At 29.3% G+C, this 26,199-nt stretch overlaps 4 protein-coding genes and 1 non-coding gene across 6 annotated transcripts; 1 reads left to right on the top strand and 4 right to left on the bottom strand.

The window, feature by feature from the left end:
* Positions 1 to 124: 124 nt before the first annotated feature.
* Positions 125 to 3,697, bottom strand: LOC104649377 (EPIDERMAL PATTERNING FACTOR-like protein 4). Its single transcript, XM_010328389.4, has 2 exons — positions 1,325 to 3,697; positions 125 to 562 (listed from the first exon to the last, which is right to left on the bottom strand). Exons 1-2 carry the CDS (start codon positions 1,434 to 1,436, stop codon positions 351 to 353), a joined length of 324 nt encoding a protein of 107 aa, XP_010326691.2. The 5' UTR covers positions 1,437 to 3,697; the 3' UTR covers positions 125 to 350.
* Positions 3,698 to 13,207: 9,510 nt separating this feature from the next.
* On the bottom strand, positions 13,208 to 13,293 carry LOC112942256 (small nucleolar RNA snoR116). Its single transcript, XR_003248342.1, has one exon. It is a non-coding gene; the product is annotated as a small nucleolar RNA snoR116 (small nucleolar RNA).
* Positions 13,294 to 14,373: 1,080 nt separating this feature from the next.
* Positions 14,374 to 16,465, bottom strand: LOC101254033 (chlorophyllase-2). Its single transcript, XM_010328388.4, has 2 exons — positions 16,074 to 16,465; positions 14,374 to 15,190 (listed from the first exon to the last, which is right to left on the bottom strand). The coding sequence occupies exons 1-2, from the start codon at positions 16,341 to 16,343 to the stop codon at positions 14,507 to 14,509; spliced, it is 954 nt and encodes a 317-aa protein (XP_010326690.2). The 5' UTR covers positions 16,344 to 16,465; the 3' UTR covers positions 14,374 to 14,506.
* A 1,285-nt stretch (positions 16,466 to 17,750) lies between these two features.
* LOC101254837 (protein LIFEGUARD 4-like) lies at positions 17,751 to 20,707 on the top strand. The gene is made up of 5 exons (XM_010328426.4): positions 17,751 to 17,910; positions 18,279 to 18,564; positions 19,278 to 19,391; positions 20,115 to 20,272; positions 20,374 to 20,707. The coding sequence occupies exons 2-5, from the start codon at positions 18,306 to 18,308 to the stop codon at positions 20,569 to 20,571; spliced, it is 729 nt and encodes a 242-aa protein (XP_010326728.2). The 5' UTR covers positions 17,751 to 17,910; positions 18,279 to 18,305; the 3' UTR covers positions 20,572 to 20,707.
* Positions 20,708 to 21,659: 952 nt separating this feature from the next.
* Positions 21,660 to 25,413, bottom strand: LOC101254530 (VAN3-binding protein). 2 transcript variants are annotated; one of them, XM_004247547.5, is made up of 7 exons: positions 24,900 to 25,413; positions 24,289 to 24,402; positions 23,044 to 23,485; positions 22,715 to 22,930; positions 22,558 to 22,607; positions 22,283 to 22,340; positions 21,660 to 22,071 (listed from the first exon to the last, which is right to left on the bottom strand). In XM_004247547.5, the coding sequence occupies exons 1-7, from the start codon at positions 25,197 to 25,199 to the stop codon at positions 21,857 to 21,859; spliced, it is 1,395 nt and encodes a 464-aa protein (XP_004247595.2). In that variant the 5' UTR covers positions 25,200 to 25,413; the 3' UTR covers positions 21,660 to 21,856. The 2 variants fall into 2 exon arrangements, with proteins under 2 accessions (XP_004247595.2, XP_010326689.2); XM_010328387.4 differs by having other exon boundaries at positions 24,289 to 24,399.
* Positions 25,414 to 26,199: the final 786 nt, after the last annotated feature.

Genomic DNA, 26,199 nt, shown 5'->3' with positions numbered 1-26,199 from the left:
AAAAATAAATAACTAATCGCAAAATAATTTATTTTCCGTGCCCTCACTTGTCTCCAATCTCAAAATATTAAAATTGTATTTCCAATGTTCTGTGTTTCGCATGAAAAAGAGGAAGAATCAGTGGTACAACTAGACAACAAAATACTTTTTTCCACTTTTCCTTTTTTTATCTTTTCACTGTGCAAAAATTTAACTTTACAAATTACTCTACAATTAAAAAAAAAAAAAGAGTCTAATTCAGATAATTATAGAATGATTAATTAACTACTAGTACATAGTTAAAAATAAAAACAATTAAATACAAAAGTAAAAAGAAAAAGTAATGTACTAACTATTTAATTGATATTTTTCTAAGGCATGAATAGATTATTTCCACACTTGCACCTCCACGCTTCAGGGTAGTACTCTAAAGTGAAACTAAAACCCGGTTGAATCGAAACCCGAACCGGTTTACACGGCGAACATTTTCCACATTTGGATCTGCAGGTGGGTGGTGATGAACCCGGTCCACTCAGTTTTCTCTGACTCACAACTCGTTCAATTATATCTGACTCACTACCACCTATGATTCACAAAAACACACACGTAATTAACTTTGCGTAAATTTAAATTAATCAAACTAATAAATTTTGAATCACTTAAGAAAAATTACACTATTCAACATAAACAGTATAGGTGTTTCCGAAAACCACACACATACCACACGTAAATCTAAATTAATCGGAAAAAAAGTTTTTAAATAAGGTACAAATTAAACAAGTGCCTTCCATTTGTTTTTATTAATTGCCTATCTATTGTCTAATTTACTTGTTATATCCTCAATTAATTATTTTTAAAATTTAAAATATCTTGAAAAAATAAAATTTAATTCATCACTTCATAATCAATAGGAGTAAAATGATATATTCACTATGTATACAATAATTTTCTCAATTAATATGTTAATTTAAAAGTGAACCAGTAACTAAAGACAGTACTCTAAAATAAGTTTTGAAAATAAGGAAAAAAATGCAGAATTTACAACTAGTCGATTAAAAAGGCCAACTATGTGCGAGCGTGTAATAAAAAGGATGTAAGCGTTATCTAGAATGATTAAGCATAAACATTATACATAATCGTGCATTAAAGTATTATCATAATTCATCAACAAAAACATCTTCACACGGTATTAATTAAGCTCCCATTTATCCATAAATTTTGAATGCTAAAATACAAAAACTAAAAGTTGTATTTGCCAACATGCATCTTATTTGATGCAAAATATATAATCAAACGCTAACTTAAACTACGATAAAAAGAATGAGGCAAAAGTGAATTGACTTACCAAGTGTTTTAGTGGGATTTATCCGAAAAGCAGAAACAAGTGGAGTAAGCAAAAGGAAAGTTAAAGTGGCTATTTTTGCAAAAGAGAAATTATGGTGTAATATGCCACCCATTGCACACCAAAATGAAGGTATATAGTGTGTGTGTGTGAGAGAGGTAATTAATGTGCAATTAAAGAGAGGAAACAAGAAAGAAGAAGAAGAATTGAAGAGAATGGTTGTTGAAGGTTGGGTGTGGGGATAGATGGATTCTATTATTATTGTTGATGATATTCAATGAAATGAAAGAGGGAGGTGAAGGTGTCAGTCCAAGTCAAAGACACAACACCCTAATAAGACTATTGCCATTTATTAAAATGAGATAAATCATGATAGAGAGACAAAACTACACTCATCTTTCTTTCTCAACCTTCTTTTACCCTTTTTACTGATACGGTAGATGAAATTGTTCCTTTTTTAATCAGATGTTTCAGATTTGAATTTTAGATAGTTATTTCTTTCGAATGGAGAGCGAATTCAGAATAGTTAACTCTAATACAAATACTGAATATCAGATGAAAAAAAAACAAGTTTATTTTATCTCTCTTATTACTCCTCGTTTCATTTTTTATGACCCGTATATCAAAATTTTACTTTTACAAAAAAGCGATAATAAGATATAAGAAATTGAAACAGAATGAATAATTATTTTAACTTTAATCTTAAAGTTCTAAATTAACAATTATTTTGGAACAAGTTAGTGGAGTCGAAGAAGACATAGGAAGTAAATAAAACATCATGTACAAACATTTGATTGATGCTATAAGTAGAATAACTAAATTCCAATGTTAGCAAATATATAGTGGAGTTATTTTGGAGTATATATATATTTTTCATTTCGTATTTTCAAAAAATACAATAACTACAAATAGAAAAGTTACTCAAAGTTTCAATGATGTCACACGAGGTTACAAAATTCAATAATGTACAACATATTTATTCATAGGCCATGTTTGATCTACTAGAATGCCTATATACGTTTGCTTTTCTTTAGGCTACCATCAATCATGTGCTTTTTAGTAAAGAAAATAAAAAGTAAAACCAATTCAATTTTCCTCATTTAGCTAAGAAAAAAAGAAGAATAAAATATTTTGAACTTTTCTTTTTAATTTTAATATTCTTTGTCTTAATATACAATTTGATACCGCAAAATTCAGATTTCTAACACCTCAAAAATGTAATGAGAATTTTCATGGGAGGAAACCAATATATATATATATATATATAGAATTAAACATATGAAGAATTCAACATATACTCCCTCTATTTTGTATTATTTGATTCTGCTGACTTGATACAATTCGTATGAAATTTTTTTATTTCTTTTATTGAACTAATCTTTTTAAAAATCAAAACATACACTAATTTGTAGTCAAGAAATATTTTAAACAAAATGCTTAAATTGGTTCCTTTTTAAAATTTTGTATTAATTAGATAAATTATGCCACATTAATTAGAAGGTAGAGAGTATTTATTATATATAGAGAGAGTGTCTTTTGATGTACAAGGAAAATAAGATGACAAGGACTAGTTTTGTTTGGATCCAATTTTCTGCAAAAAAAAGCCTATTTAATGGGACCTAAACTCAGATTGATTGATTGTATTGTGTGGGGTGGGGGGTGGGGGTCAGGAAGGAGTGTCCTTTTTTTGTTCATGCAACCGTAAATTTAGGGCCCGTTTGGATGGGCTTAATAAAAGCAGCTTTAAAAAAGTACTTTTAAAAGTGCTGAAACTTATTTTTAAAATAAGCAGTTATGCATTTGGATAAAAACGCTGAAGTTGTTATGTCAAACGTGAAAAGGGATAAATGGAAGAAAGAAATGTTAGGGTTATATGGGTAATTTGAAGATTGTATAAAAATATTAAGCACAAAAAGATAAAAATGTGGTCAACTTAAAACAGCTTATAAGCTAAAAATAAAAAAGCACCCCTACCCCAGCTTTTAACTTTTGGCTTAAAATAAGTTTTTTTTAACTTAAAATAAGCTGTTTTGAGTATTGTCAAACAGCTAAATAAGTCAAAAACCAGCTTTTAAGTCAGTTTGACCAGCTTTTAAGCTGAGCCAAACAGGCTCTTAGACCTTTGTTTCCCTTTCTTGGACCAAAAAAATTGGAAAAAATGATACGAGGAATGATGGATAGAGTAAAATTAATGGACCATAAGTGTCAAATATAAGAAAGTGTAGGGAAGAAAAAGTAAGAAAGTAAAAGAGAGAAACCACCTAAATAAAATGTAGTAGAGTGATGATTCGAGTTCAAAAAAATTATGTTGGAAGTATCATCTTTAAAAATGTCTTATAATGTGGGATCTAAATTTAATCGAGAACTTCGATAAAAAAAAAAGTACCAAGAAAAGTAAAAATATGAAAGGACAACACTCGTGTGGTATCTAAAGATAAGTAGTGTGTGATGGAAATGGGGTGCCTGTCTTGTACGAGTCCAACATTTGCGTAAGGAAGCAAATGGTCTTCCCCACTTGGACCACGAGGAACCAATGGGTGTGTAGGGACATGTGAACTAGGGTTTGGTAAAAGGGGTTAACTTCTAGCTTCGTCCAAAATGTGTGATTATATTATCTGAAAATATTATGACATCATATTAAAATATTAGGTAGAAAACAAATTTTATGAAACATGGTCGATAATCGATCTTCTAGATTTTCAAGGGTCATCGAGAGCACACCATACATCACACAACTTACTATTATCTTATACCAGACAAACAAGAGTTATCTTTTTTTTTTTGTTAACAATAATCTTAAGTTACCTTATAGACTCGATACGTTAATAGTTTTCACATAATAATTCATGTATTATAATTCAATTATATATATATATATGTGTGTGTGTGTGAAGCCTATATATGAAGGTTTATATATGTATGTATGCATCTCCAAAAACACAACCCCCATAAAACAACAGACATAATACTATTGCCTCGAGATTTAGAACTTTGGGACAAGGAATTCACTATCATCTTTTGAACATGGGCCATGGGGTTAGGAATAGTGAGATGGTTGGTATAAAAAAATATTGGCTCTACTCTGACAACAATACATATATTCCACGTACCAAACATGATTATATAGAAATACTATACGAGTGTGGAACACATAGAAAAGAATATTTCAAATGTTCAAATGCATTAATTCATTCACTTACATCTATTGCACAAAAAACATTTCTCTTAGTTGAATATAATCTAAACATACTTGTGACAAAAAGTTGCCACACGTTAAGTTAAATTTATACAATAAAAATCAATGTCTTTTCTTTTAGTAACCTTTTAGTTTCATTTCTTCCCTTTTAACATGTTTCGGTAAAGTTAAAAGACATTTGATATACGTTTTATATATTTTTAATTTAAGATTACGAAAGTTAAAAGTTTTAATTTTTTTCTTTGATTTCGTGCATATTATAGACTGAAACCTCACGAGTCTTTTTAAGGTGTGAGGAGAAGAACTTTTTGAAATTCAATCTACTTTCAACATAGAGTGAATAATAGTCATAACTTTTCACCTAATGTGTTTTGTGTCCATTCATTTTTAAAACTCAAGGTCAAAATCTACATAAAATGTTACATACCAAAGTCAAATATGGTAAGTTGGACCACAACAACGTAACTTTATGAGCAGCAAAATTTGAAATATTACAACTTGTTTTTCAGGTTGATAAACAAAAGCAATAGGACAAGAGGGATGTTTTTATTTTTTTCTGGTCTAGTTTTAATCGAATAAGAGAAAGGCAAAATGACTGGTATAAGATGATGCAAGGAATGAGCACATCAAGTTTATGAGGTTTGTCCATAGTATACTTAACAAATCCCTATTTTTCATTTGAAAAATATCGATAATTGTTTCTACGATGGTTTGATTGACTTTGTGAAAAAAGAAAAACTAATAATATTGAGAATCTATTTCTTTAGGCGGAACTAAAGGATAATCACAGTCGCTACAACCTCTGCCATTCGAGTGAGCATTTTGTGTATTGGGCAAATTTTCCACCGAGTAATTACATGCAAATTAACCACACAGAGGATGTAAACTGCACTAGGTAAACTCTATGCCACAAGCTCAACTGAAAAAGCATTGTGAGGTGATATAGATCCTTATTCATTCGTATAGATTTGATCACTCTCCAAACCATATAAGTCATCCCGAGGTGAACTTCTTTAGTTGGAAATGACTGGAAAATCATGTTGTATAACACTAAGGTATCATTAATTTGTAGTGGGGAAAATCTTTATTTCTACTAGCCTAAGTTTACATCATTATTTTCCCATATAACATGTTTTCATTATAAAAGTATGTGTCTAAATTACTCTTAATTTCTCTTTTCACATGTAACTCATCAATATAATATGTTAAATATGGAACTACTAGTGTGATGTTAACAAAAAGTAGGAGGGGTACGATTAGTCTCAAGATTCGTGTTGCCTCTTCCAACTATAAACAAAAATAGATGGGACTTTTGTGTTTTTGAATGATTTCTTCTCAGTCTGCCCATTCCTATTTCACATTCAAACCACAACCCTCTTTTGAAAAAATGAAGTTGCATGCATTATTGTGTAAATTATAGAAAGAAAAAGAAAACAGAAAAATAATTTGAAGTGATAGTTATTGGACATTAATTGTTGGCATTGCCAGTGACTGATCATTCATGGAGCTATATATTTGCCTTTTGCTTTAGTCTATTTCTTCGGTTTCATGTGGCATTATTTAGTATAAATTTAAGGAATCCCATAGTGTAATACAATAATTACATTATGTCCAAACAAATTTAGTATTTACTAATGATTCCTTAAAATTGTTGTGGCGCGATACATTAGTGTGTTGTGATACATGGTAAATGATACACAGTAACTTAAAACTATTAAGATTACAAGGTGATCATTTAAATTTGTTATCTAAATCAGCTTAAATTACGGTAACAGCTCATTAATAAGCATTAATTCAGCACGTAATTGGATAACAATTTCAAATTTTGAAAATTCAAGATTATATCATCTAGTTTGAAGACATTTTTATGAACATGCAGTTATTAAACTTATTGATTGATACGTGATAACAATTTTCAAAAACTCGTGATACATAGAAAATCATATGATACACATCAAATTCATGTATCAATGCATCGTCTAAACACTATAACACACTGAGTCGATATGTATCAGCAAGCACACTTGATGGCGCAGTTATTAAACTTTTTGACTGATACATGATAACAATTTTCAAAAACTGTTGATACGTAGGAAATCATATGATACACATCTAATTCATGTATCAATGCATCGACTAACACACTATAACACACTGAGTACTTATGTATTAAACTTATTGCCTGATACATGATAACAATTTTCAAAAATTTATGATACATATGGGGTTCCTTTACTAAAATTTTTACTAATTTCAACAACAATGGTTGCTGCTTCTTTTCTCTTTTTTGGTGTATTTTGTCAACCTTTGATTTAGATGATTCGCCAAAATCTTTGTTTGAATCCTTCCAAACATTCATAGGATCATGCAAAGATTTTTTTCTATTTTCTTTCCAATTTTCATCGTCCGAATCATAAATCCATCTACTAGTAATAGGATCCATTAATATGATGTAATAGAACAATGAATAAAAAAAAAAAGAACGGATGATGGAGTAAGAAGAAAAAGAAGACCTAGAAACGGCTGATGTAATATAGCAATAAACAAGAAGAAAAAAAGAAGAAAATAAGAACAGATGATGGATTAAGAAGAAGAAGAACTATAGACGGATGATGGAGTAAGAAGAAGAAAAAGAATCAGAGAACAATGGTCCAATTTTCAGAAATTTCAAATATTTTGAATTTTGAAATTCAAAATTTCATATTAAATGTTATGAAAAGTTTTTAATTAAAATTAATAATTCAAAATTCAAAAAGTGATTCAGAAGATTGAGTGTTTTAGTAGAGAAAAAATAGACATGATATTGGGGAAGTGTGTGTTATAGAAGAGAGAATGCTATGTATCTATAAACTTCTACTAAAATTAAAAAAAAAGGGAATTATGTAATATTTAAAAAAAGAAGGGAAAATTAGAGAATACTAAACTTATAGTTGTGTATTTAAGTTATTTTTCCATAATTTTTAATGTCACTAACTTAAACGGAGGGAGTATTTACCAGTATGTGTTCCCAAATCCCAAGATTGGGAAGTTGTAAAGCATGTTTTAACAAAGATCTTTCTAATATCCTAATCTTTTACTTCAAATATTTACCAATATTTGGTCAAAAGTAAAAATGAAAGGTTTAAAATCATGAAAAGTGAAAGAGAGTTTGGACAAGATTGATGTGTGTTTTTTCTTTGTAAATAGTTCTTGGACCCAATGCAAATGCTTTAGTATTTCATGTATTCTTTTTTTTTTTTTTAGAAAATTATCTAAGGTAAATATGTGATATGTATTTATGATATATTATTATAGTTTCAAAGAATTTGTAGCTATAATTAGGATTATATTGTTATTTTCTTTCTCTTCTCTCCTTTCCTTGCCCCCTCTCTTCTCTCTCGCCTTTTTCTGCTTCTTCTTTTTCTCTCTCAATAAAATACAAATTATAACAATCAGTACAGAAATCAAATGTTAACAATAAGTTATGTAGATACAAATAATTAATTATACAAACATAAATAATAAGTGTCAATCATACAAATTCTCTTCAGTGATAAAAAAAACACGAATATATATGTATTCTATTTATACAACATTATTAGAAATGATAACAATCAATTATATAAATATAAATATTGAACTTGATACAACATTGATACAATTGTATTCAATACATATATATATACATATACATATATACATATACATATATACATACATATATATATACATACATATATATATACATACATACATACATACACATATATATATATATATATATGCACTAATTACACATATACAATTATAAGTAGATATACAAAAACAATCATGACATATACTTATATATTAGTTACATATATACGAGATTTACAAATACAATTCGTCTCTCTCCTCTCGCTTGCTCGCTTCTCTTATTTCTCTCTTAGGCTTCATTTGTTTCCGTTAAGATTAAAATGTATGAATCTGAATACACATCTGAATAATAAGATTTGCATTAAGATCTTGGTATTTTGATCTGAATACACATCTGAATATTAAGATGTGGTCTTTAAATCTAAACACTAAATAATCAATGTATTTGTTTTCAATATCTGAATGTGAAAGTGAAATTGAACATTATATTAATAAAATGTCATAAAATTTTCCTTTCGACAAAATATATTACTTTTGATTATGATTTGTAGTATTATTTTTTTATTCAAAAACCTTATAAAAAAATAATATACCAAAAATATTATTTCATTAGTGTTCTTGAGTCTTAACACACATCAATACAAGAAATTATTAATATAAAAAAAAAACCTTGAAAGGATTTATGAAAACTTACCAGTTGAGAAAAAATGGTGTTCGATTGACAAAAATGAGAAAAAAAATTTTTACTTATGAGATTAAAAAATACGCTAAAAGCAGAGAAGCTATGATTTATTATTTAATAACTTATCAAATGAGTCTGAATATTGTTAGGAGTCTCTTACAAGTCTGATTGATTAAAATTCAGATCTCCATTAAGTGCAAACAAATGAGGTCTTACTCTTGCTCGTCTCTCTCCTCTTCTAATATGTAGCTTCAAATCAAAATAAGTAAATTACAACTATTTTACCTCATTACATGTATTTCAAGTCTTTGCTATTTTTAAAAATTTTGTTTTTACTAACTCTTGACATATAATTAGATAATTGATGTATTAGTCACCATATAAATTCTAAAATCTAATTTATTTTCAAAAGTGATTCTTAATGTGCATATTCAAAGATAGTATATTTATTTGGCAGCTGAAATTAAGTTAGAGTGTCTAATTATGTAGGGAAAATGCACAATTATCCCCTCAATCTATGTCCGAAATTTTAGAGACACATTTATACTATATTAAGATCCTATTACTTTCCTGAACTTATTTTATAAGTAATTTTCTATCCCTTTTCGGCTTATGTGGCACTAACTTGAAAGAAAAAGTCAACCACCGTTGGACTAACGAGATAGTGTCACGTAGGTCAAAAAGGGGAGAAAATTATTAATAAAATAAGTTTATGGGATAATAGAACCTTAGTATAACATAAGTGTGTCTTTGTAGTTTCAACCATAAATTGAGGAGGTACTTATACATTATCCAAATTATGTATTATATCTTATTAATACACATAACTCTGACCATCAATCAAGTATTCAATTTTCTTTTTTCTCTTTCCATTTGTATTTTCTTTGGAAAATAATTTTCTTCTTTTTTAAAATCTGTGTTCTGTGTGGTGGTGGACATGTAGTGATTATAAGTAAGGTTCAATCTTTCATTGAACTTACTAAAATGGCAGCCTTTTAAATACATAATTCTATCCACACAACTAATTTTCTGTTTTATTCTCCTTTGAAAAAGTTTTTCTTATGAGATATTATCTTTTTTTTAATCATCATTTATCTGATTCGTTAGGTTATACATTTGATTCATTTATATTATTGCTCCGGTTCATTTATATTTATCCACTATTTTAAAGTTAAATTTTTGTTTTTACTTTTATTTTTAACATATTAAAAAAAAGATATTTATTTTGTTCTCATATTCATTTTTAATAATAATTATTTGTTCTTTAAATTATTTTTCAAAAACTAATACTATAAAAATCAATTAACTGGGATAATTTAATAAAATAGTCATATTAAATATTAGTTTATTAATATATGCGTCAAGTCAAAATGTGACCAGTAAAAATACACCAAAAAAGTAATTAACAAATCTCAGTTGTAGATCTTTCAAGTAAAATCTTATTGGAATTAATTAAAATTATTTAATTCTATTTCCTTATATATAAACAAGAAAGAAAAGATTCTCTCAAAATAGTAAGCATTTAAAACTTTTGACCAATTTGATACATATATTTATTATACATGCCTAAAATGAAATCTAATCCCAGATTTTCCAATAATCATAATAAAAGGATGCATCTACATCTTTTTTTTTTTCATCTAGCACAAATTTAAAAAAAAAAAAATCATGGCCTATACACCATGGGTAACAATTTTTCTTATTCCCTTCATTTTCCTTCGATACGCATCTGCCGATTTAGTATCCAATGTGTGTATCCAGACTCGAAATAATGCCTTGTGTTCCCAAACTCTTTATAATTCAAGTGAGTACAGTAATTATACCGATGCCAAAGGTCTAGCGTATATCATGATTGGAGCGGCCCTAGATCGGGCCGCTCACAATCTTGTCTACGTCAAGGAATTGATAGATAATCAAAATTCTACCAATCCAAATGATCCCAACCAATGTCTTCAAAATTGCTATAAAGACTATAGTTTATTAGTAAAAGCAATTATCCCAGATGCAAATCAAAGTCTGTCTGCAGGCACGACTTTCGTAGCAGCGGTTGCAATTTTATATTCTGCTGACAAAATTTTGGATTGTCAAGACGAAGATTGTGTGAAAATATCATCGAATTTGAACGATAAATGTAATGAATATGCTGATTTTGCACAAGTTGTTGTAGATGTATTAAGAGTAACTCCCTAAAAAATTAAATTACTAGCTTATCCCGATAATAACAGGGTAGCTAAACAATAAAATCTAAATCGTTATTTGATGATATGTTTAATCTTCAATTTGTGCCAAAATATGTTATAGTTATATGCTTTTCATAGAAGAGCATGTCCCTTCGTTTCATGTATTATTAACAAATGAATTACATGTTTAAAGTGCAACGAAATTGATAATAGCAATTGATATGTATAATTGTTGGGGTTAATAAGATATTGTTTTATTATAAAGAGTAGTTACAAAATATTATATAAAATATTATATTATATGAAAAGCATCATCAACATTGAGTTTGTTAAATCAAGGGGAAGGAATTAGCCATTTTTGTTGATTTCTTTCTTGTGAATGCAGTGAATGTGTTTCTAAGTGATATATTTAAATTCTCACTCTTATTATACATATTTCAAGGGATATAGTATTTTTTTGATGTTATTGAAAGCACTGCTTATGCAATCAATGATTCTAATGTTGAAAGATATGTAGGTTGGAAATTGTTACTCAAATCAAAGTCAAATTTAATTATTATGCAACAAATCATAAAAAGGTACATTTGATAGTTTAATTGACATTATTATATATGAAATATATGAGTCTTTTTTATTTTATTGTGATAAATGTTGTTCTGATAGAAAATATAGCAATTTTGAAGAATTTAATTTTATTGACCTTTAGATGAAATTGAGGAAAAAATCAACAAAGATAATATTTTAATATGTTTAGTTGCGGTCTTATTAACCTCTTTTATATATATATATATATATATATATATATATATTTATTTATTTATTTATTTATTTTTAAACAACAAAAATTCTATTTTAATATTTATAAAACATATTTATATAATTTATGAACTTACAAAATATGTTACGGTTCACATTATGTTACATCTAAAGTTCGAATATATGTGAGCTTGATTGTATTTGACTGTATATTTATAACTTCGAATATATGTGAGATATATGTGAGCTTGATTGTCAGATGTATGTGAGCTTGATTGTTGATTATCAAATGTATGTGAGCTTGATTATATATTTGAAATTGTGATTTAATAAGTGAAATCTTAATTTGAGTACATGGTAAGTTGTATAATAAAAAGTTCAATACATACGAAATAATCGTGAGAAAATGAACCCAAAAATTTGTATATGTTAACTTAAATAATCGTGAAAAAATAAACCCAATAATTTATATTATTTTCGTGTAAAATCCTAATAATAAATTTGTGTGCGTTAACTTTGAACTTGAAGAGCTTAGAAAAATATAGATAAAGAAAAGAATATTTGTATCAATGCAAGAGAATTTTTAAAAATATTCAACAGATTCTCAATCATCTCCACCTAGATCTACTTCTATCGCATGATAGATCTAATACATCTACTTTTAATTTTCAAAGTTCTCTTTCAAAGTGAGACTACAATCTAGTTTTGATTTTCAAAGCTCAAACAAAGAAAAATATATAAAAATATATTTTTATTATCGATGATCGTAATTCATATTTCTTCTAACTTATTCATGCTTATTCATGCAGGTTAGAGAATCGTAAGATGGTGACCTATACATACTAGCAATGTCAATGTTACACTCAAATTCTAGCAATTCCTAATTCTTGAAGAAATTGAATTTTGAATCAATAACAAATTGAGTTATTTCTAAGTATTTCTATATATAAGATGTATCTTCTATTGTTTAGAATAACAAATTGGTTAGTATTTCTATCTCAGATATATTTTATCACTTAGAATAACAAATTAGTTCAACAAATTAGTTCAACAAGTTATTGTTATAATTTTTTTTATTTTAAGTTAATGTTAATACATTTGTGAATTATTAATTTTTAAATTTAAGTGTTAGAATTTTCTTAAGTATAACTTATAAGTATGAATTTTTATTAAAAAATATATTTTTTAAAAAAAAGAACAAATATCAAAAAATAATAATAATCAAGCATTTAATATGAGCACTGAAAATTATGGGAAGTGTAGAGGCATCTGAATGCACAATGCATCTGAGAAATTGAATGATTGGTGCCATAGTCTCCGCCAAAATTTCATTATCGGCAACATACAGCGCTGATTACACTATCAACAAAGTGCATCAGAGACTCTAATTTATTGCCTTTATTTCATAATTAAAGAAAAATAAAGAAGTTTCCAGTTGTTGTTAATTACTAAGAAAGAGGCATCAGAGAATTGTATTTGAATCAACAAGTTTAATGTATAAACTTTCAAAGTTTGATGGTATAATTATTCATCATCACAGCCTCAAAGAGACTAGATTCAGAAATTCAAAATCACATCGGAAAACACAAAATATAACTAATCAATTGATCCATAAAAGAAAAGAAAAAAAAATACTTGCTGCTAAACGGAGGCAACAATGGAGTTTCAAAGAAAAAACAGAGGTAGTTGAATATATATAATATACAGAGTGTGAGAGCGGCAAGTCGGCTCAGGAAAACCCTAATCTTGATTTAGTGGAAAGTACCAGAATGCCCTCAACAGGTTGAGGGTTAGGAAAAAGACTAAAATAGCCTCGGTCAAAGCAACCAACAACAAATTAAATATTTGAAGCAACCAATGAGGGGTCTTGGTTCAAGTTTATCGGAGCCAAAAAGTGATATTGTTATTCGTATATACAAGTATAATGATAAATATAGTGTTCGCATTTTCAAATTTCATTAGTAGCAGCAACATTTGTTTTTACTTATTTAAAAAAATACCGGACACACTTTGTTCTGGCTCCAAAGAACACAAAGTTGATCGGAAACAATCATTTGCATTTGAATAGTCTAGCTATATCGCACCCCTTCGCTTCAACCATTCTCCTAATGGGTGATCATGCTTAGTGCACTGGACCGTCGTTTGATAATACCTTCTTCAACTAATATAGTATAGCTATCTCATAGCGTCAAGTGCGCGATCATGACAGGACTCGAGAAAGAAAGCCCCAGCTAACTTCGTGCCAGCCCTTCTTCGAACCTTTTGATATGTATTGCCCCTAACTATAGATCAGATCCACCAGACAAAGAAACTTAATTCTGTACTACTGCTGAGTCGTTGGATTTATCCACCAAGGGATTCGTGGAATTTCTATTTTTAGCTTCTAGTTTAGTGTAGATTGCTTGCAATACTTTCGATAGTTGATTCGGTCAAACGAAATCACCGATCTAAATAGAAGGATCGTTCATCTAAAAACTAGAATGATAGTAGAATAGCTTCAGGAAAATGCTAATACTAGAGAAGAACAGAAATGATATAAACAAGATCAAATTCTCTATGGCTTAATATGACCTAACTAGACCACTAACTTGTTGCATGATGAAAATATAAATAGAAATGACTATTCAAGATAATATAATGAGAAACATGTATTGGTATGAGATAGCAGGTACCCATAGACCTGTACATCACGAGATTTTAGAAAAAGATAGTTGAGCACTTGGATTTATTTCTTCATAATCAAAGTCACATTGTAACTACATTCGAAAATCCATATCTCGAAGCTCAACAGGCAATGTAACATATCCATCTTTAATAGCCATTAAATCACTTGAATTCCCTTTCAAATAATCCTCCAAGAAAGCAATCACAATTCCTCCAACAAACCTTCTCATAGGCTCTCTAGATTTACCATTCTTGCACAAACCATAAGTTGCCTTTCCTCTTACCCCTTTCGTTTCATCGTCTAGCATATCAACATGTCCATAATCCTTAGCTACAACGTAACACGCTGGCCTAACACATTCGTTGTAGAAATCGCGATGATTTACTCCCTTCGGAGCACAAGCAGGAAATAGAGGATTCCTTTTTACCTCTCCTAAACCCGAGCCAATTACCATAACCGCCATATCCAGATTGAAAGACTGAGGAATGTATGTGAGGACGGGTGGCGTGGTCTGCTTTCCATTACCCAAACCATCAACAGGATCAATGCCTATCAATGCCGAGAATTTTAGATCAGTAGTAACATTAGTAACTTTACCAAGAGTTAGCGCAAATGCAGCTTTTCCACCGCGACTATGGCCAGCTAACGCGAGCTTTTTCAAATTTGGCCCAACATGAGAGGGAAGATAACGATGTAATCCGTCAGGTAACCAGTTTGTGATTTCAGCAGTAGATTTTATATCCGTAGTTGTATCTGTTCCTTCCACCAAATACAACTAGTAATGTATGCATATGAACAATGAAAATGAGAGCCGAGAAAATCATAATCACATGCATAATACAAATAAGTTTTAACAATTTCTATACAATTCATAGTCTAAAAAAGCTTTTACATTATCAAATCGCCAAATTTGTCTGCAATAAGCAAAACTAATCAGCTGGAAAATAAGACTGGCAATCTGTTAGTAACTAGTGTTTCATATTGCATAACTGCATTGAGTATCCATGAACAACTAATATATATATATATATTTCGTCTCTCGATTACATTTTTTTACGGAGCTAATTGCAAATGTATCACATGATTTATCAAGCAATGCTATCGAAAATCTTGCATCAAATTATCAGGAAATTAGTGGCAAAGGAAGAGGAATTAATATCTTAAATTATTAAGAAACAGAGTTATTTGGCACCAAGTTTAAGATAATAAAGAAAAAATTTTAATCTTGTCATGCTCATTTAAAGTTATATGAAATGTACAAAAATGTTATTTAATTTTGTGGCATTAAACATACAACGTGGAAAATTTAAATTAAAATGTTACCAGAAAAATAAAGAAGTCATTCTTTTCTAAACAGACTAAAAAAAAAAAGTTTATTCTTTTTGAAATGATGGAAATACTTTTTATAATTTATCTACACGTGCAAAAGGAAAAAATATCCCAAATTATTATGAATTCTTTTCGACTGCCTAAGTGGTGGTGGACAGAGTTATATGATATCTTTAATAGTAGGTACTAATGATATTAGTATGAGGTGCAAGCTAGCTCAGACTCCGCGGTTATTAAAAAAAATAGAGAATATCTCTAATTATTGAGAATCATAATTCTTGAAGAACATCAATGAAATGACAACTAAAATGTAAGAAAAAATAACAAACCTGAGGAGCAACAACAATGAAGCCATGAGAAGAGATATGTTGGATAAGCTGAGAGTAAAAGTAATTGAAAAGAAGGTAACCATGAAGGAATAAAATTACTGGAAAATTTCCTCCTTGTGATGGAGTAGAAATCAAGAGTGGCTTTGGAGGAGAAGGAAAAGAAGAATTAATGCATGATTGTGGCTCAATATTCAACAACTTAGTTGAATAATTTCCAATGTCAAAAATTGTTGAGGATGTAGTAGGGGAAGAAGAGTAAGTTATCACCATGGATGAGTTTGTTGTTATATTTTTTTTAATTTTTTTTTTTTTGTGGGTGTGTTTTGGAATCTACTTGTATTATTTTCTTGATAGCTTGTATATAAAGTTGATTATTTTGGCCCTTGTTTTGCTCACACCTTATAAGTCATGTGTGTTCCCATAGTATTTTGGGTTTTTGTTTTGTACTTGGGGCAGTGGAAACAATGGGTACTAGAGTCAACTAAAGATTTGCCATTAGTAAATTTGGTAAAAAATGTTTGACCAAATTGATTGGAAAATATATTTGGCAAACATTATTAAATATATAGTCCATATATATATATGAGTCACTTGGATATGACGTATTTATAAAATTATATTTAATTTTGACCTCATATATTAAATGTATCAAATTATGATAAGATTCATAATATCATAAACTAACATATATCAATATAATTAACTCCTAAATCAGTGAGATTTCTACGTGTTATCATTATAAATTCTAACACTAATCTTTAACCAATGTGAGTTTAATGTTTGCCCAGATCAAACGGATGACCCAATTTGTTGGGCCCTTTGCGTATAAACGTAATAAAATTCTACAGCTATAGTTTCGATAATTGTACTTAATAGCTATAATTTTGTTTACTATGAAGACTGCAGTTTGTATGTTTCGCTTACAAATATACAAAAGAGTAAGTATATGTAAATTATGAATTTATATACATTAGAAAATTTTCCAGAACACCATATTTATATTTTTTTTTCTTGCTAATATATAAAAGGTAATAAATCATATACAAATAGCTAGGGTCAACATATAAAAATTTTAGATCTATACAATCAGAAATCGAATTATACAAATTCTGACTTTTTATAAAATCAAGAGAAATGTACAAATCAGATGAATAGCAAGAATTTAAAAATTGTAGCCATGACAGCTTTCATAAACTATTGCTATAGTACCTAATATTGGCTATAAATTTACTATTCTGCATAGTTTTCCTATTTTATTAGTATTTTCATAATGTGGTGATAAAAGTTTGTTAAAAACACCTAAATTTGACAGTATAGTGAATATGAGTAAATGCATGTAACACAACTTTTATAAATAAATATACATGATATATATAAGATACATTAATATACATGGATGATTTATACGAATATAATCCAATCGAAACGTAGCAGAGTTTGTGAAGATAATAAATTATAACAACCATTCTACATATTCGTTATTAGAACACAAATTTATGCACACGATATTTTTTTAGTAAAATGCGAAAAAATAGTTAGCTATATGTTCACTGTGTGGCTACGTATACAAAATTAATTCCCAACCTCTCATTTCCAATTTTTTTCAATAACAATTCCAAAAAGAAAGTAAAAAAGAAGTCAAAGAATAATTTTTGCTCTTTTTAAAATCTTTCTTCTTCTTCTTCAATATTTCAATCTTAATCCAATATTTTCTTCACATTGAAAAACAATTGTTATCTGCGTGAAAACAACACCATTAACCTCACATATCATTTCATCCCCTTTACGGGGTTGATGTGATATCTGATTAAACACATTTTCTTTATCAATTCTAGAGGTAAATTTATAATTTAAAGACGTAAGTTAAAAATTTGATATAAAATAAAAGAATAACAATAGATGTTCTTAAATTTTGTGAAATTGAATAATTTTAGCTTTCGTTTTGTTGTATGAAAATTTGAGTTTTTTAATATTGCCATTTTAGGAATTCAAAATTATGTTTAGACGTACAATATAATTACTACTAAATCTTCAAAACCTTATCATTTTTTTTTTGATGAATTATGACCTAATATATATTTAAAAATAAAGTTGATTTATGATCAAATATAATCTTAATTTTCCTTTTTGGACTACTTCATTTATTTTTTTAATTTCAAAGACTCTATCCCTCTTATAATAAATTCAAATTTTAATTTTGATCAGATTTCTCGAAAAGCAAAACGTGACAAGATGTTCAAACAAGGTGGTGCGGACATTGAGTCCGGTAACAAGGGTGGCGTTAATGGCGGTCAAATATATCCGGGTCAGATGGATGATCCTCAGATGAGATGGGCATTTATAAGAAAAGTTTACTCTATAGTTTGCACACAACTTTTTTTCACCACCATCATCGCCACCGCCATGTTCTTCACTCCGGCCGTAAAACATTACATGAGAACCATTTTGGGAAAAGTCACCATAATTGTTCTTGTTATCATTGCTTTTATACGTAAAACTCTTTTTCTTACCTTATTTCCTTATTATATTTTCTTGTTTACTATTACTTTAATTGTTCTATCTGACTCAAATTATCTATCGTATTTATTTTATATTTTTTTTTAAAAAAAAGAAACATTAATTATGAGGAGGTGAGGGTAGGGTGGATGGCTTGATTATTATATTTTTATTTATAACTTTGAGATATAATTTTTGTTTGCTAAATATTAACTTTAGTTATATGTCATCAGAGTTGTGTTTAATATTAAAAATAGTTATTATCAAGGATACATGAAAGAAAAAATAATTAACTTTAGATACTTCAAGATTTAACAAATATCTTTAGCAAAACTATCTTTAGAAATGAAGATTAAATAATTTGAAACGAATTATTTAATATGAGGTATTACTATAAAAAGAATGACGTATTAAATATAGATAATAACATTTAAAAAAAAAAACAAATCAAGAAAGAAAGCAATATATATAAATTGAAACTAATGAAGTATAAAACAAAGTTAGACAAATGCAATTCACAGTTTGTGGAGAACTTATCCTAACTATTTAATTCCAAAATTAATTAAGAAGGTTCAATTCCTCACTCTTTCTCCGTCATAGAAATGTTGAATATATTATTTAATGTCATCATTCTCAATTTTTATGATTTAGTTTAAATATTATACTAATCATTTTGATTTATTTTATATTTGTTATAAAATTTTGCAGTTATCTTCTTGATGGGTCGATATGGGAAAAAACATCCATGGAACTATCTTCTTATGGGAATTTTCACCTTGTGTTTGGCGTGTGTTGTTGGAGCAGCCTGCGCTTTAAGAGCCGGTAATATTTTCTAAATCTGCTATAATACGTTAAATTATATTTACAGTATGAAAAATCTTGTTAGGATATATTTTTTGTAAATCTTATGCTATTTCTTTAACTATATATCTTGAATCAAGAGTTTAACGTAAAACAATATTTTTATTTCGTAAGGTCAAGTAAAATTGTGCATAGAATCATCCTGGGACTGAATATATTATCGTTGTATTTCGTTAATTATGTATATTGGACACCAACATTGTTTATTGATCATCGCCCAAAATGCATAATGTGAAAATTATATAACGAAAATTCATCATAGATCTTCATTCTATTTTTTTCTTTTAATTTTCATCTGATGTTATATATTTTTTTTAGAATTTGATTAATCCATTGATCGCTCGAAATTCTCGTTATTACTACCCCATCACACTTTTGGTAGTTGTTTTTCTACATTTACAAGGAGATTAGTCATGTTGATGGAAATGCAATTCTATTTATTTTTTGGTTAATATGCTTGTAGCGTAAGTGAAATTAGATATGAATATTAACTTTACACAAAAATAAATGAATAATTAAGATTGACACTTAAATATGAGTAACAATTTTCAGATTTTCGCCTCATACGACCCGTTACATCTTTCGAATTCATTGGATTATTTTACACTCCAATTACATCTTTCGAATTCATTGAATCCTTTTACGCGTTTGATTTAAGTAATGTTTTGGTTTATTTATTTACAGGGGAAACTATCTTGATTGCTGCTGGGCTAACAGTTCTTATAACTGTTAGCCTTACCTTATACACATTTTGGGCTGCAAGTAGAGGCAAAGACTTCACTTTTTTAGGCCCATTCTTATTTTGTGCCTCAATAGTCTTATTTATGTTTATTCTATTGCAGGTATGTATACGTATATATATATATATATATTTATATATGCGAATACGTATATTTACACTACTTTTTTTCCCTAACATATATTTTTTTCCAAAATGCAACAGTTTCTTCTCGATCTAGGACATGAAGCACGAGTGGTATATAGTTGTCTTGCAGCATTACTATTCTCAGCATATCTGGTATACGATACGAATAACTTAATCAGAAACTTCACGTACGATGAATATGTCATTGCAGCAATTTGCCTTTTCGGAGACATTGTTAATCTCTTCTTAGCTCTTCTTGGAATCTCTGGTGAATAAAAAAATAAATACTCCAATTTACTTGGAAATATATGTTTTTGAGAGAATGTTATAAATTTTCTTGTGTATAGAGTTTTATGGATTTTTTCTAATTAGCAAACTGGAAGATATCCTATAGTGTAAGATTTATCCTAAACATATGTGGCTCTTCTTTTTTTTTTTTCCAATTGGTAACTTGATTGCACTTTTTTTTTTTTTAATTTAATAATTTAAATGTTGAAGTAGAATCAAAAAGAGAAAAGGCATATATGAATGTCATTTGGCCTTATTTGGCATTTATGTTGTTTACTATTAGTTTTGGTTTTATATGATTAGATATATAATTTTTTATTAGATGCACATATTCTTCTTAATCTAATTCGAGTCATTCGCAGCATTTTGTATCTATTATGTCATGTAGCATGCGTATGTATATTTACTCAAGTTTATATAAATTTAATGGTCTATTTATGCATATTTAAAATAGTATGACATAGGTATCAATCGAGATCAAATTAAACATATTTATATATTATGTCAAGAAAAAATATTGAAAAGGTCACCTGATATAAAAACAAAAAAAAGGAGCATCTCCTTAATAATATGACTTGAGCAGTTCTTTTTTCATAAGTTAATTTAAGGAATTGAGTTAGACACAAAATTTATTTTTTATCGGATGATAAAATGTTATTCCTACTAAAGTTGTGCCTCCAAATGGAAACAAAAGAAATTAGTATAGATCAAGACAAAATTAAAGTGTATCTATCTAAAAAGAAACCTTGATGTGAGCTTCAATAACAAACAAAGGTATAAAAGCTTAGGTCCAAATATTTGATTTAAGTGCCATAAAATCACAGACAAATCTTCATATCCCACTTATATTATACTCAAATATTAAATCTTTTTTTCTCTCTTTTTGACTGAGCCACAGTCCAAGATACCACTTTCCTTTTCCCCACAAAATATATATATATATATAACAATAAAGGACATGGTTCACATGGTTTTCCATCTTTTCTTTGGTTCACTTTAACAAAAATGAAACACAACAAAGACCATAACATAAGCTCAAAATTATATTCTTAAAAAGTAAAATAAGTAGGACCCCATTTGGATAACATATACTTTTAATTTCATTTTTTTACAATAGAAATACTTCCACAAGTAAAAAACAAACACCCCATCCAATATCATAGCATTTTGTTAGTCTAAAATCCCATCAAAAGAGGCAAAAAAAAAACATAAAACCCCTTACTAAACCAAACTTACTCATTATGCAAGTTTCTACACTTGAAAAAAAACAACATCAAAATTTATGTCTACTGTTTTTTTCCGCAGCAATACTTAGCAACCTTGAAACACCTTGAGTCCATAGATCATACTCTCTCTGATCTCTACATTCAAACTCAACGACCCCTCGTAGAACAGTCTTCAACGCGAAGTATCTGAAGTTGTCACTACCCGGAAGCAAGTGGCGCCCTGGCCAGGCCGGAATATCTTTCATCACTTCCAGAACCAAATCTACAAAAAACATCAAAAAGGAAAAGGCTAAAGAACACTACACATTATTATGATAAAGATGACAACTTTATCAATCTTTTATCATTGATCAAAGTTGTGGAATTTGTTGCTTTCTCAAATCCCCAAAAAATAGAAGGAAAGACCCACAATCCAATTGTGTTCACATCATGAGAAAGAGGAAGAAAGACAAAAAGCAAAGGCAAAAACTTACTCTTTTTCTTTTTTGTTATGGTCCCAGCAACATGCCTACTCTTCATTTTTAGCATCACCTGTAAAAAAAAAAGAAACCTCCAACTTAATAATCTGCAGTAAGAAAGTAGATTCCTTTGTTTCGATTATACGATTATATGCGATAACTTTAACTTTTTATTCATCAGTTTTCAGCAAGAAGTTTCTACTGTGATCATAGAATCATTGTCACAAAGAGAACTATTTGATCTTAAAGAAACTATTGATTATACAATTATTGAAAAAAAGATGCCTTACCTGTCCTGTCCTATTTATATATACAGATACTATCTTCCAATGAAGGTCACCTGCAACAAGCATTACACAAAGAACTATTAATAACGAACAAAAAAAAAAGACGATACACCATCGCTTAAGAATGATTAATTAGCATGTTCAAGAATTGAATTTATACCTTTGCGAGTACGTTTGAGGAGCTCACCACCTCGAGCAAGTAATTCCCTGCTGCAAATTCCAAGAAAATTCTCTTCGGGGATTAGCTCGCCACTTGAACTACCATTGCTACCACCACCATTGCCACTTCCCATACCTTTATCAACAGGAATTACTGCTGCTATGTTCCATACTTCCTTCAATGTTCTAGCCTTTAAGGTAGCCGCACCACGTAGAGCTACAATACAGTAATTATAAATTAAAGAACATATATACTAACACAAGTTAATTCCAACACCTACCACAAACAGTGGAATATAATTAACATAATTGCAAAATGTGGATGTGTACCAGTAGCTGCAGCTGCAGTTAATGTCATAATATCCCCTGCTGATCGAACGTTCACAGCAGAACTAACAACCGAGGCAAGGTGTTCACGCTCAGCTCCCATAGCCTCAGCGGCTTCAACACACTGAGCTGCCACCAATGTAGCAGCAGAGGCCACAGCCATATCAGTTTTCGCCATCTGCTCATCCTTTCCACTACCAGATGAAGCTGCAGTAGCCGCAGCAATAGCAGCAACAGCAGCAGCAACTCCTGCAACCGATACAGCAGCATGAAGTTGAGCATTATGTGCCCTCATCTCCTCTTTCTTCTTTTCCCTCCTATCCTTCAACCACCTACCCACCGTCCTCCCTCCACCACCACCGCCACCACCAGTAACAGCCGAGCTAGTAGCAGTAGCACTACTCCTATACTGATTATTAACCGGTACATTGTTTACACGACAGTACTGAAGACAACAAAACTATGTGTCAGCATCCATTGAAACAGTCCCACCACACTATTTCAGCAAAAACTAATGCCAGTAAAGATTACCTACATTCTGCAAGGTACTTAATTAACAGCAAACATTTATGAACCAAACACCTTCATGACAGCATTTAATCTCAAATTGATTAAAAAACCCCACTAGTAAATTGGACCATTTTTTCTTGGCTCACAAACAAGTACCCCCTCCCCCACCACCATAACTCCCATCAAGAATGAAATTTTTTAATAGTAACCCAATATTGACATCCAAAACAAAGGACAATCTGGTAATTTACTCATTCAGTACTATCACTAAAACTATACAGGTACCAAAATCTTCTCAGTACTAAACAGAGATGATCACAGTGAATACTGAATACAGAATACACTGTCCTTTCTCCCAGAGCCCATCATGTACAGATGCATTTCTCATACTAATGTAAAAAAAAAATTACTTCTTTCAGATATGGATTAAACAAAAACTTACATAGAAGTCAATACATGATCAATTCTTGAAATTACAAAACCAGATTAAAAAAGGGGGAAATCTTACTAAACAAGTGATTCAAGAGTCAAGACTATTCTTTTGTTCACAAAGCAAAGAAAAGCATCAATTTGGTACAGAGTTAGTAGGGGTATTGGTTAAAGAGAAAGCTGATATATTGTCTCTCACAACTCTGAAACTTCAGAAACTTGTGCTTTGTATCAGAAAAAAACTTACAATGGAGAAAAAAAAAAGCAACATCTGAGTCATATGTTAAGAGAAAAACAAAGAACACAAACCTTAGAATCATCCATTTCAGAAGGAGAAACAGGGGGACTGTCTGTAAGAGAGCCACCATTTAATGGTCCACTACTGTGAGAGAGCCGTCCAGATGTACGTGGTGAAACATCCTGCTGTACACCACATAAATATAAATCAATCAATAAAATAATAGGTGTATTAGTACTAAAGATTAAAAATTACAGAATCCCAGAAACAAAGAGACAAAGAATTAATTTTTTTCTTTTTAACAGAGGAAAATGGAGAGAATGATTGTTGGTGGATTTTAAATTATTAAATTAATCAAAAACAAAACCCAGAGAGAGTAAAACCAGTAGTAGTAGCTCTGAAAAAGCGAAAAAAAATTAAATTCAATACACTTGATGATATTTTCAAGAAATCATAAAGTAACAGTTGTGTCACCATTAATGTCCTCCAAACTCAGCTCCTACCAAGAAGCTCTTGGTTTTCCCATAAATCCAAAAAAAAAAAAGTAAAACCCACCAAAAAAATCCAAAAATGAAAAATGGGTTTCACTTGAAAACAGAAATAAAAAAACAAAAAAAAGTCAAATTCCCAAATTTCCTCTGTTTTTTAGCAAAAAAACAGAGCAGTGAAAAGGGGTACTTACAGAAACAGACATAATACGTTCCATAATAAGCTGAGAAGTTTCCGACGAAGCAAAAGAAAAAGGGTTGCCGGAAACAATGGCGGATTCATCTAATTCGGCTGCGATATCTTCCGGTATAGTACCACTACCACTCCCAATATAAGGGGTACCACCTAACAGTGATTTAGGTAAAACTTGAGGAGGAGCTAAAGCTTTAGAGACTTCAAAAGCAGAGAGACTCCATGAACGAGATAGAAATTCCATAGGTTCTTTTGGTGTCTCCGGTGGTGGTGGCCGGTACATTGGCTGAACTTGGTCCATTTTTTCCGGTGAAAATTTTAAAAGATTGTAAAAAAGTGAGAGAGAAATGGAAGTAGAAGTTGTTAGTAATGGAGAGTTGTTTTTTGATGCTTTATAGATCAAAGGAATGAGAAAGTGAATGTTGTACAGTGACTGTGTGAGAGAGAGGAGGAAGAAAGACAAAAAGTGCAGATGAATTGTCAGTGATATATTTTACATTTAGAATTTGGTCAATAAATATAACTAATCCAGATATTAAATATTTTATATCAAGGCCTAATTTTAACAAATTACAATAATTAGTAGTGATAGATTTAAGATATAGGCAAATTTGAAAAATAATATATTTAGTATTTAGAATAATATATTTAATACTTAATGTAATTTCCCTAAGATATAGATAAATTTTATCTCTTTAATTGATAAAATGATTATTTTTATGGTGATATAGCTTTAAAATAGTGTACTAAAAGAATAAGTAAAAGAAAATAACGAGCACAAAACAGATAATAATGTAAATAAAAGAATACATAATCGAAAAAAATGTAAAATTAAATAAGTAGTTGGCATAATACATAAAAATATTGTTAGCTCGATTTTATTTTATACTTATATCCTTCAATTTTGAATACGCACAAATAGACACTTAAATTCCGTTTGAATTGACTTAAAAATAGGTTTTAAATCAAAAATAAAAAGTCAAACTGAAATTACTTTTAAGTCAAAAAAAAACAAAAAGTTATGCTAGACCTATTTGGTTTCTGGCTTATTTTAAGTCATTTTCGACTATTTTAAGTCATTTTACTTATTTTTAAGTCCTTTTTTGCCTTGTCAAACATTTCGTAACTTATTGTAAGTCATTTTTATTTATTTTAGTTTATTTTTATATTTGTCAAACACTTAGAGAAGTTAAAAACTAACTTAAAAGTGTATTTGACCAACTTTTAAGTCAATTCAAACACCCTCTTGAATTTGTATAAAGTTGAACAAGTAAAAACATGAGTCATACATGACACAATAC

Source organism: Solanum lycopersicum, chromosome 9, assembly GCF_036512215.1.
Source record: "Solanum lycopersicum chromosome 9, SLM_r2.1".
Classification (NCBI taxonomy): Eukaryota; Viridiplantae; Streptophyta; class Magnoliopsida; order Solanales; family Solanaceae; genus Solanum; species Solanum lycopersicum.
Note: the sequence above shows the minus strand (reverse complement) of the source record. Positions and strands in the feature narration are given on the sequence as shown.

Bases quoted from the DNA above. Each gene is read 5' to 3' on its own strand.
- LOC104649377 (XM_010328389.4), bottom strand. From the start codon at position 1,436: ATGGGTGGCATATTACACCATAATTTCTCTTTTGCAAAAATAGCCACT. The intron at 563-1,324 runs GTAAGTCAATTC...TGTGAATCATAG, and splicing joins AAATCCCACTAAAACACTTG to GTGGTAGTGAGTCAGATATA.
- LOC101254033 (XM_010328388.4), bottom strand. From the start codon at position 16,343: ATGGTGATAACTTACTCTTCTTCCCCTACTACATCCTCAACAATTTTT. The intron at 15,191-16,073 runs GTTTGTTATTTT...ATACATTACTAG, and splicing joins TCATTGTTGTTGCTCCTCAG to TTGTATTTGGTGGAAGGAAC.
- LOC101254837 (XM_010328426.4), top strand. From the start codon at position 18,306: ATGTTCAAACAAGGTGGTGCGGACATTGAGTCCGGTAACAAGGGTGGC. The intron at 18,565-19,277 runs GTAAAACTCTTT...AAAATTTTGCAG, and splicing joins TGTTATCATTGCTTTTATAC to TTATCTTCTTGATGGGTCGA. The intron at 20,273-20,373 runs GTATGTATACGT...AAAATGCAACAG, and splicing joins TTATGTTTATTCTATTGCAG to TTTCTTCTCGATCTAGGACA.
- LOC101254530 (XM_004247547.5), bottom strand. From the start codon at position 25,199: ATGGACCAAGTTCAGCCAATGTACCGGCCACCACCACCGGAGACACCA. The intron at 22,341-22,557 runs GTAAGGCATCTT...TTTTTTTTACAG, and splicing joins ATATAAATAGGACAGGACAG to GTGATGCTAAAAATGAAGAG. The intron at 22,072-22,282 runs GTAAGTTTTTGC...TGTTTTTTGTAG, and splicing joins CATAACAAAAAAGAAAAAGA to ATTTGGTTCTGGAAGTGATG.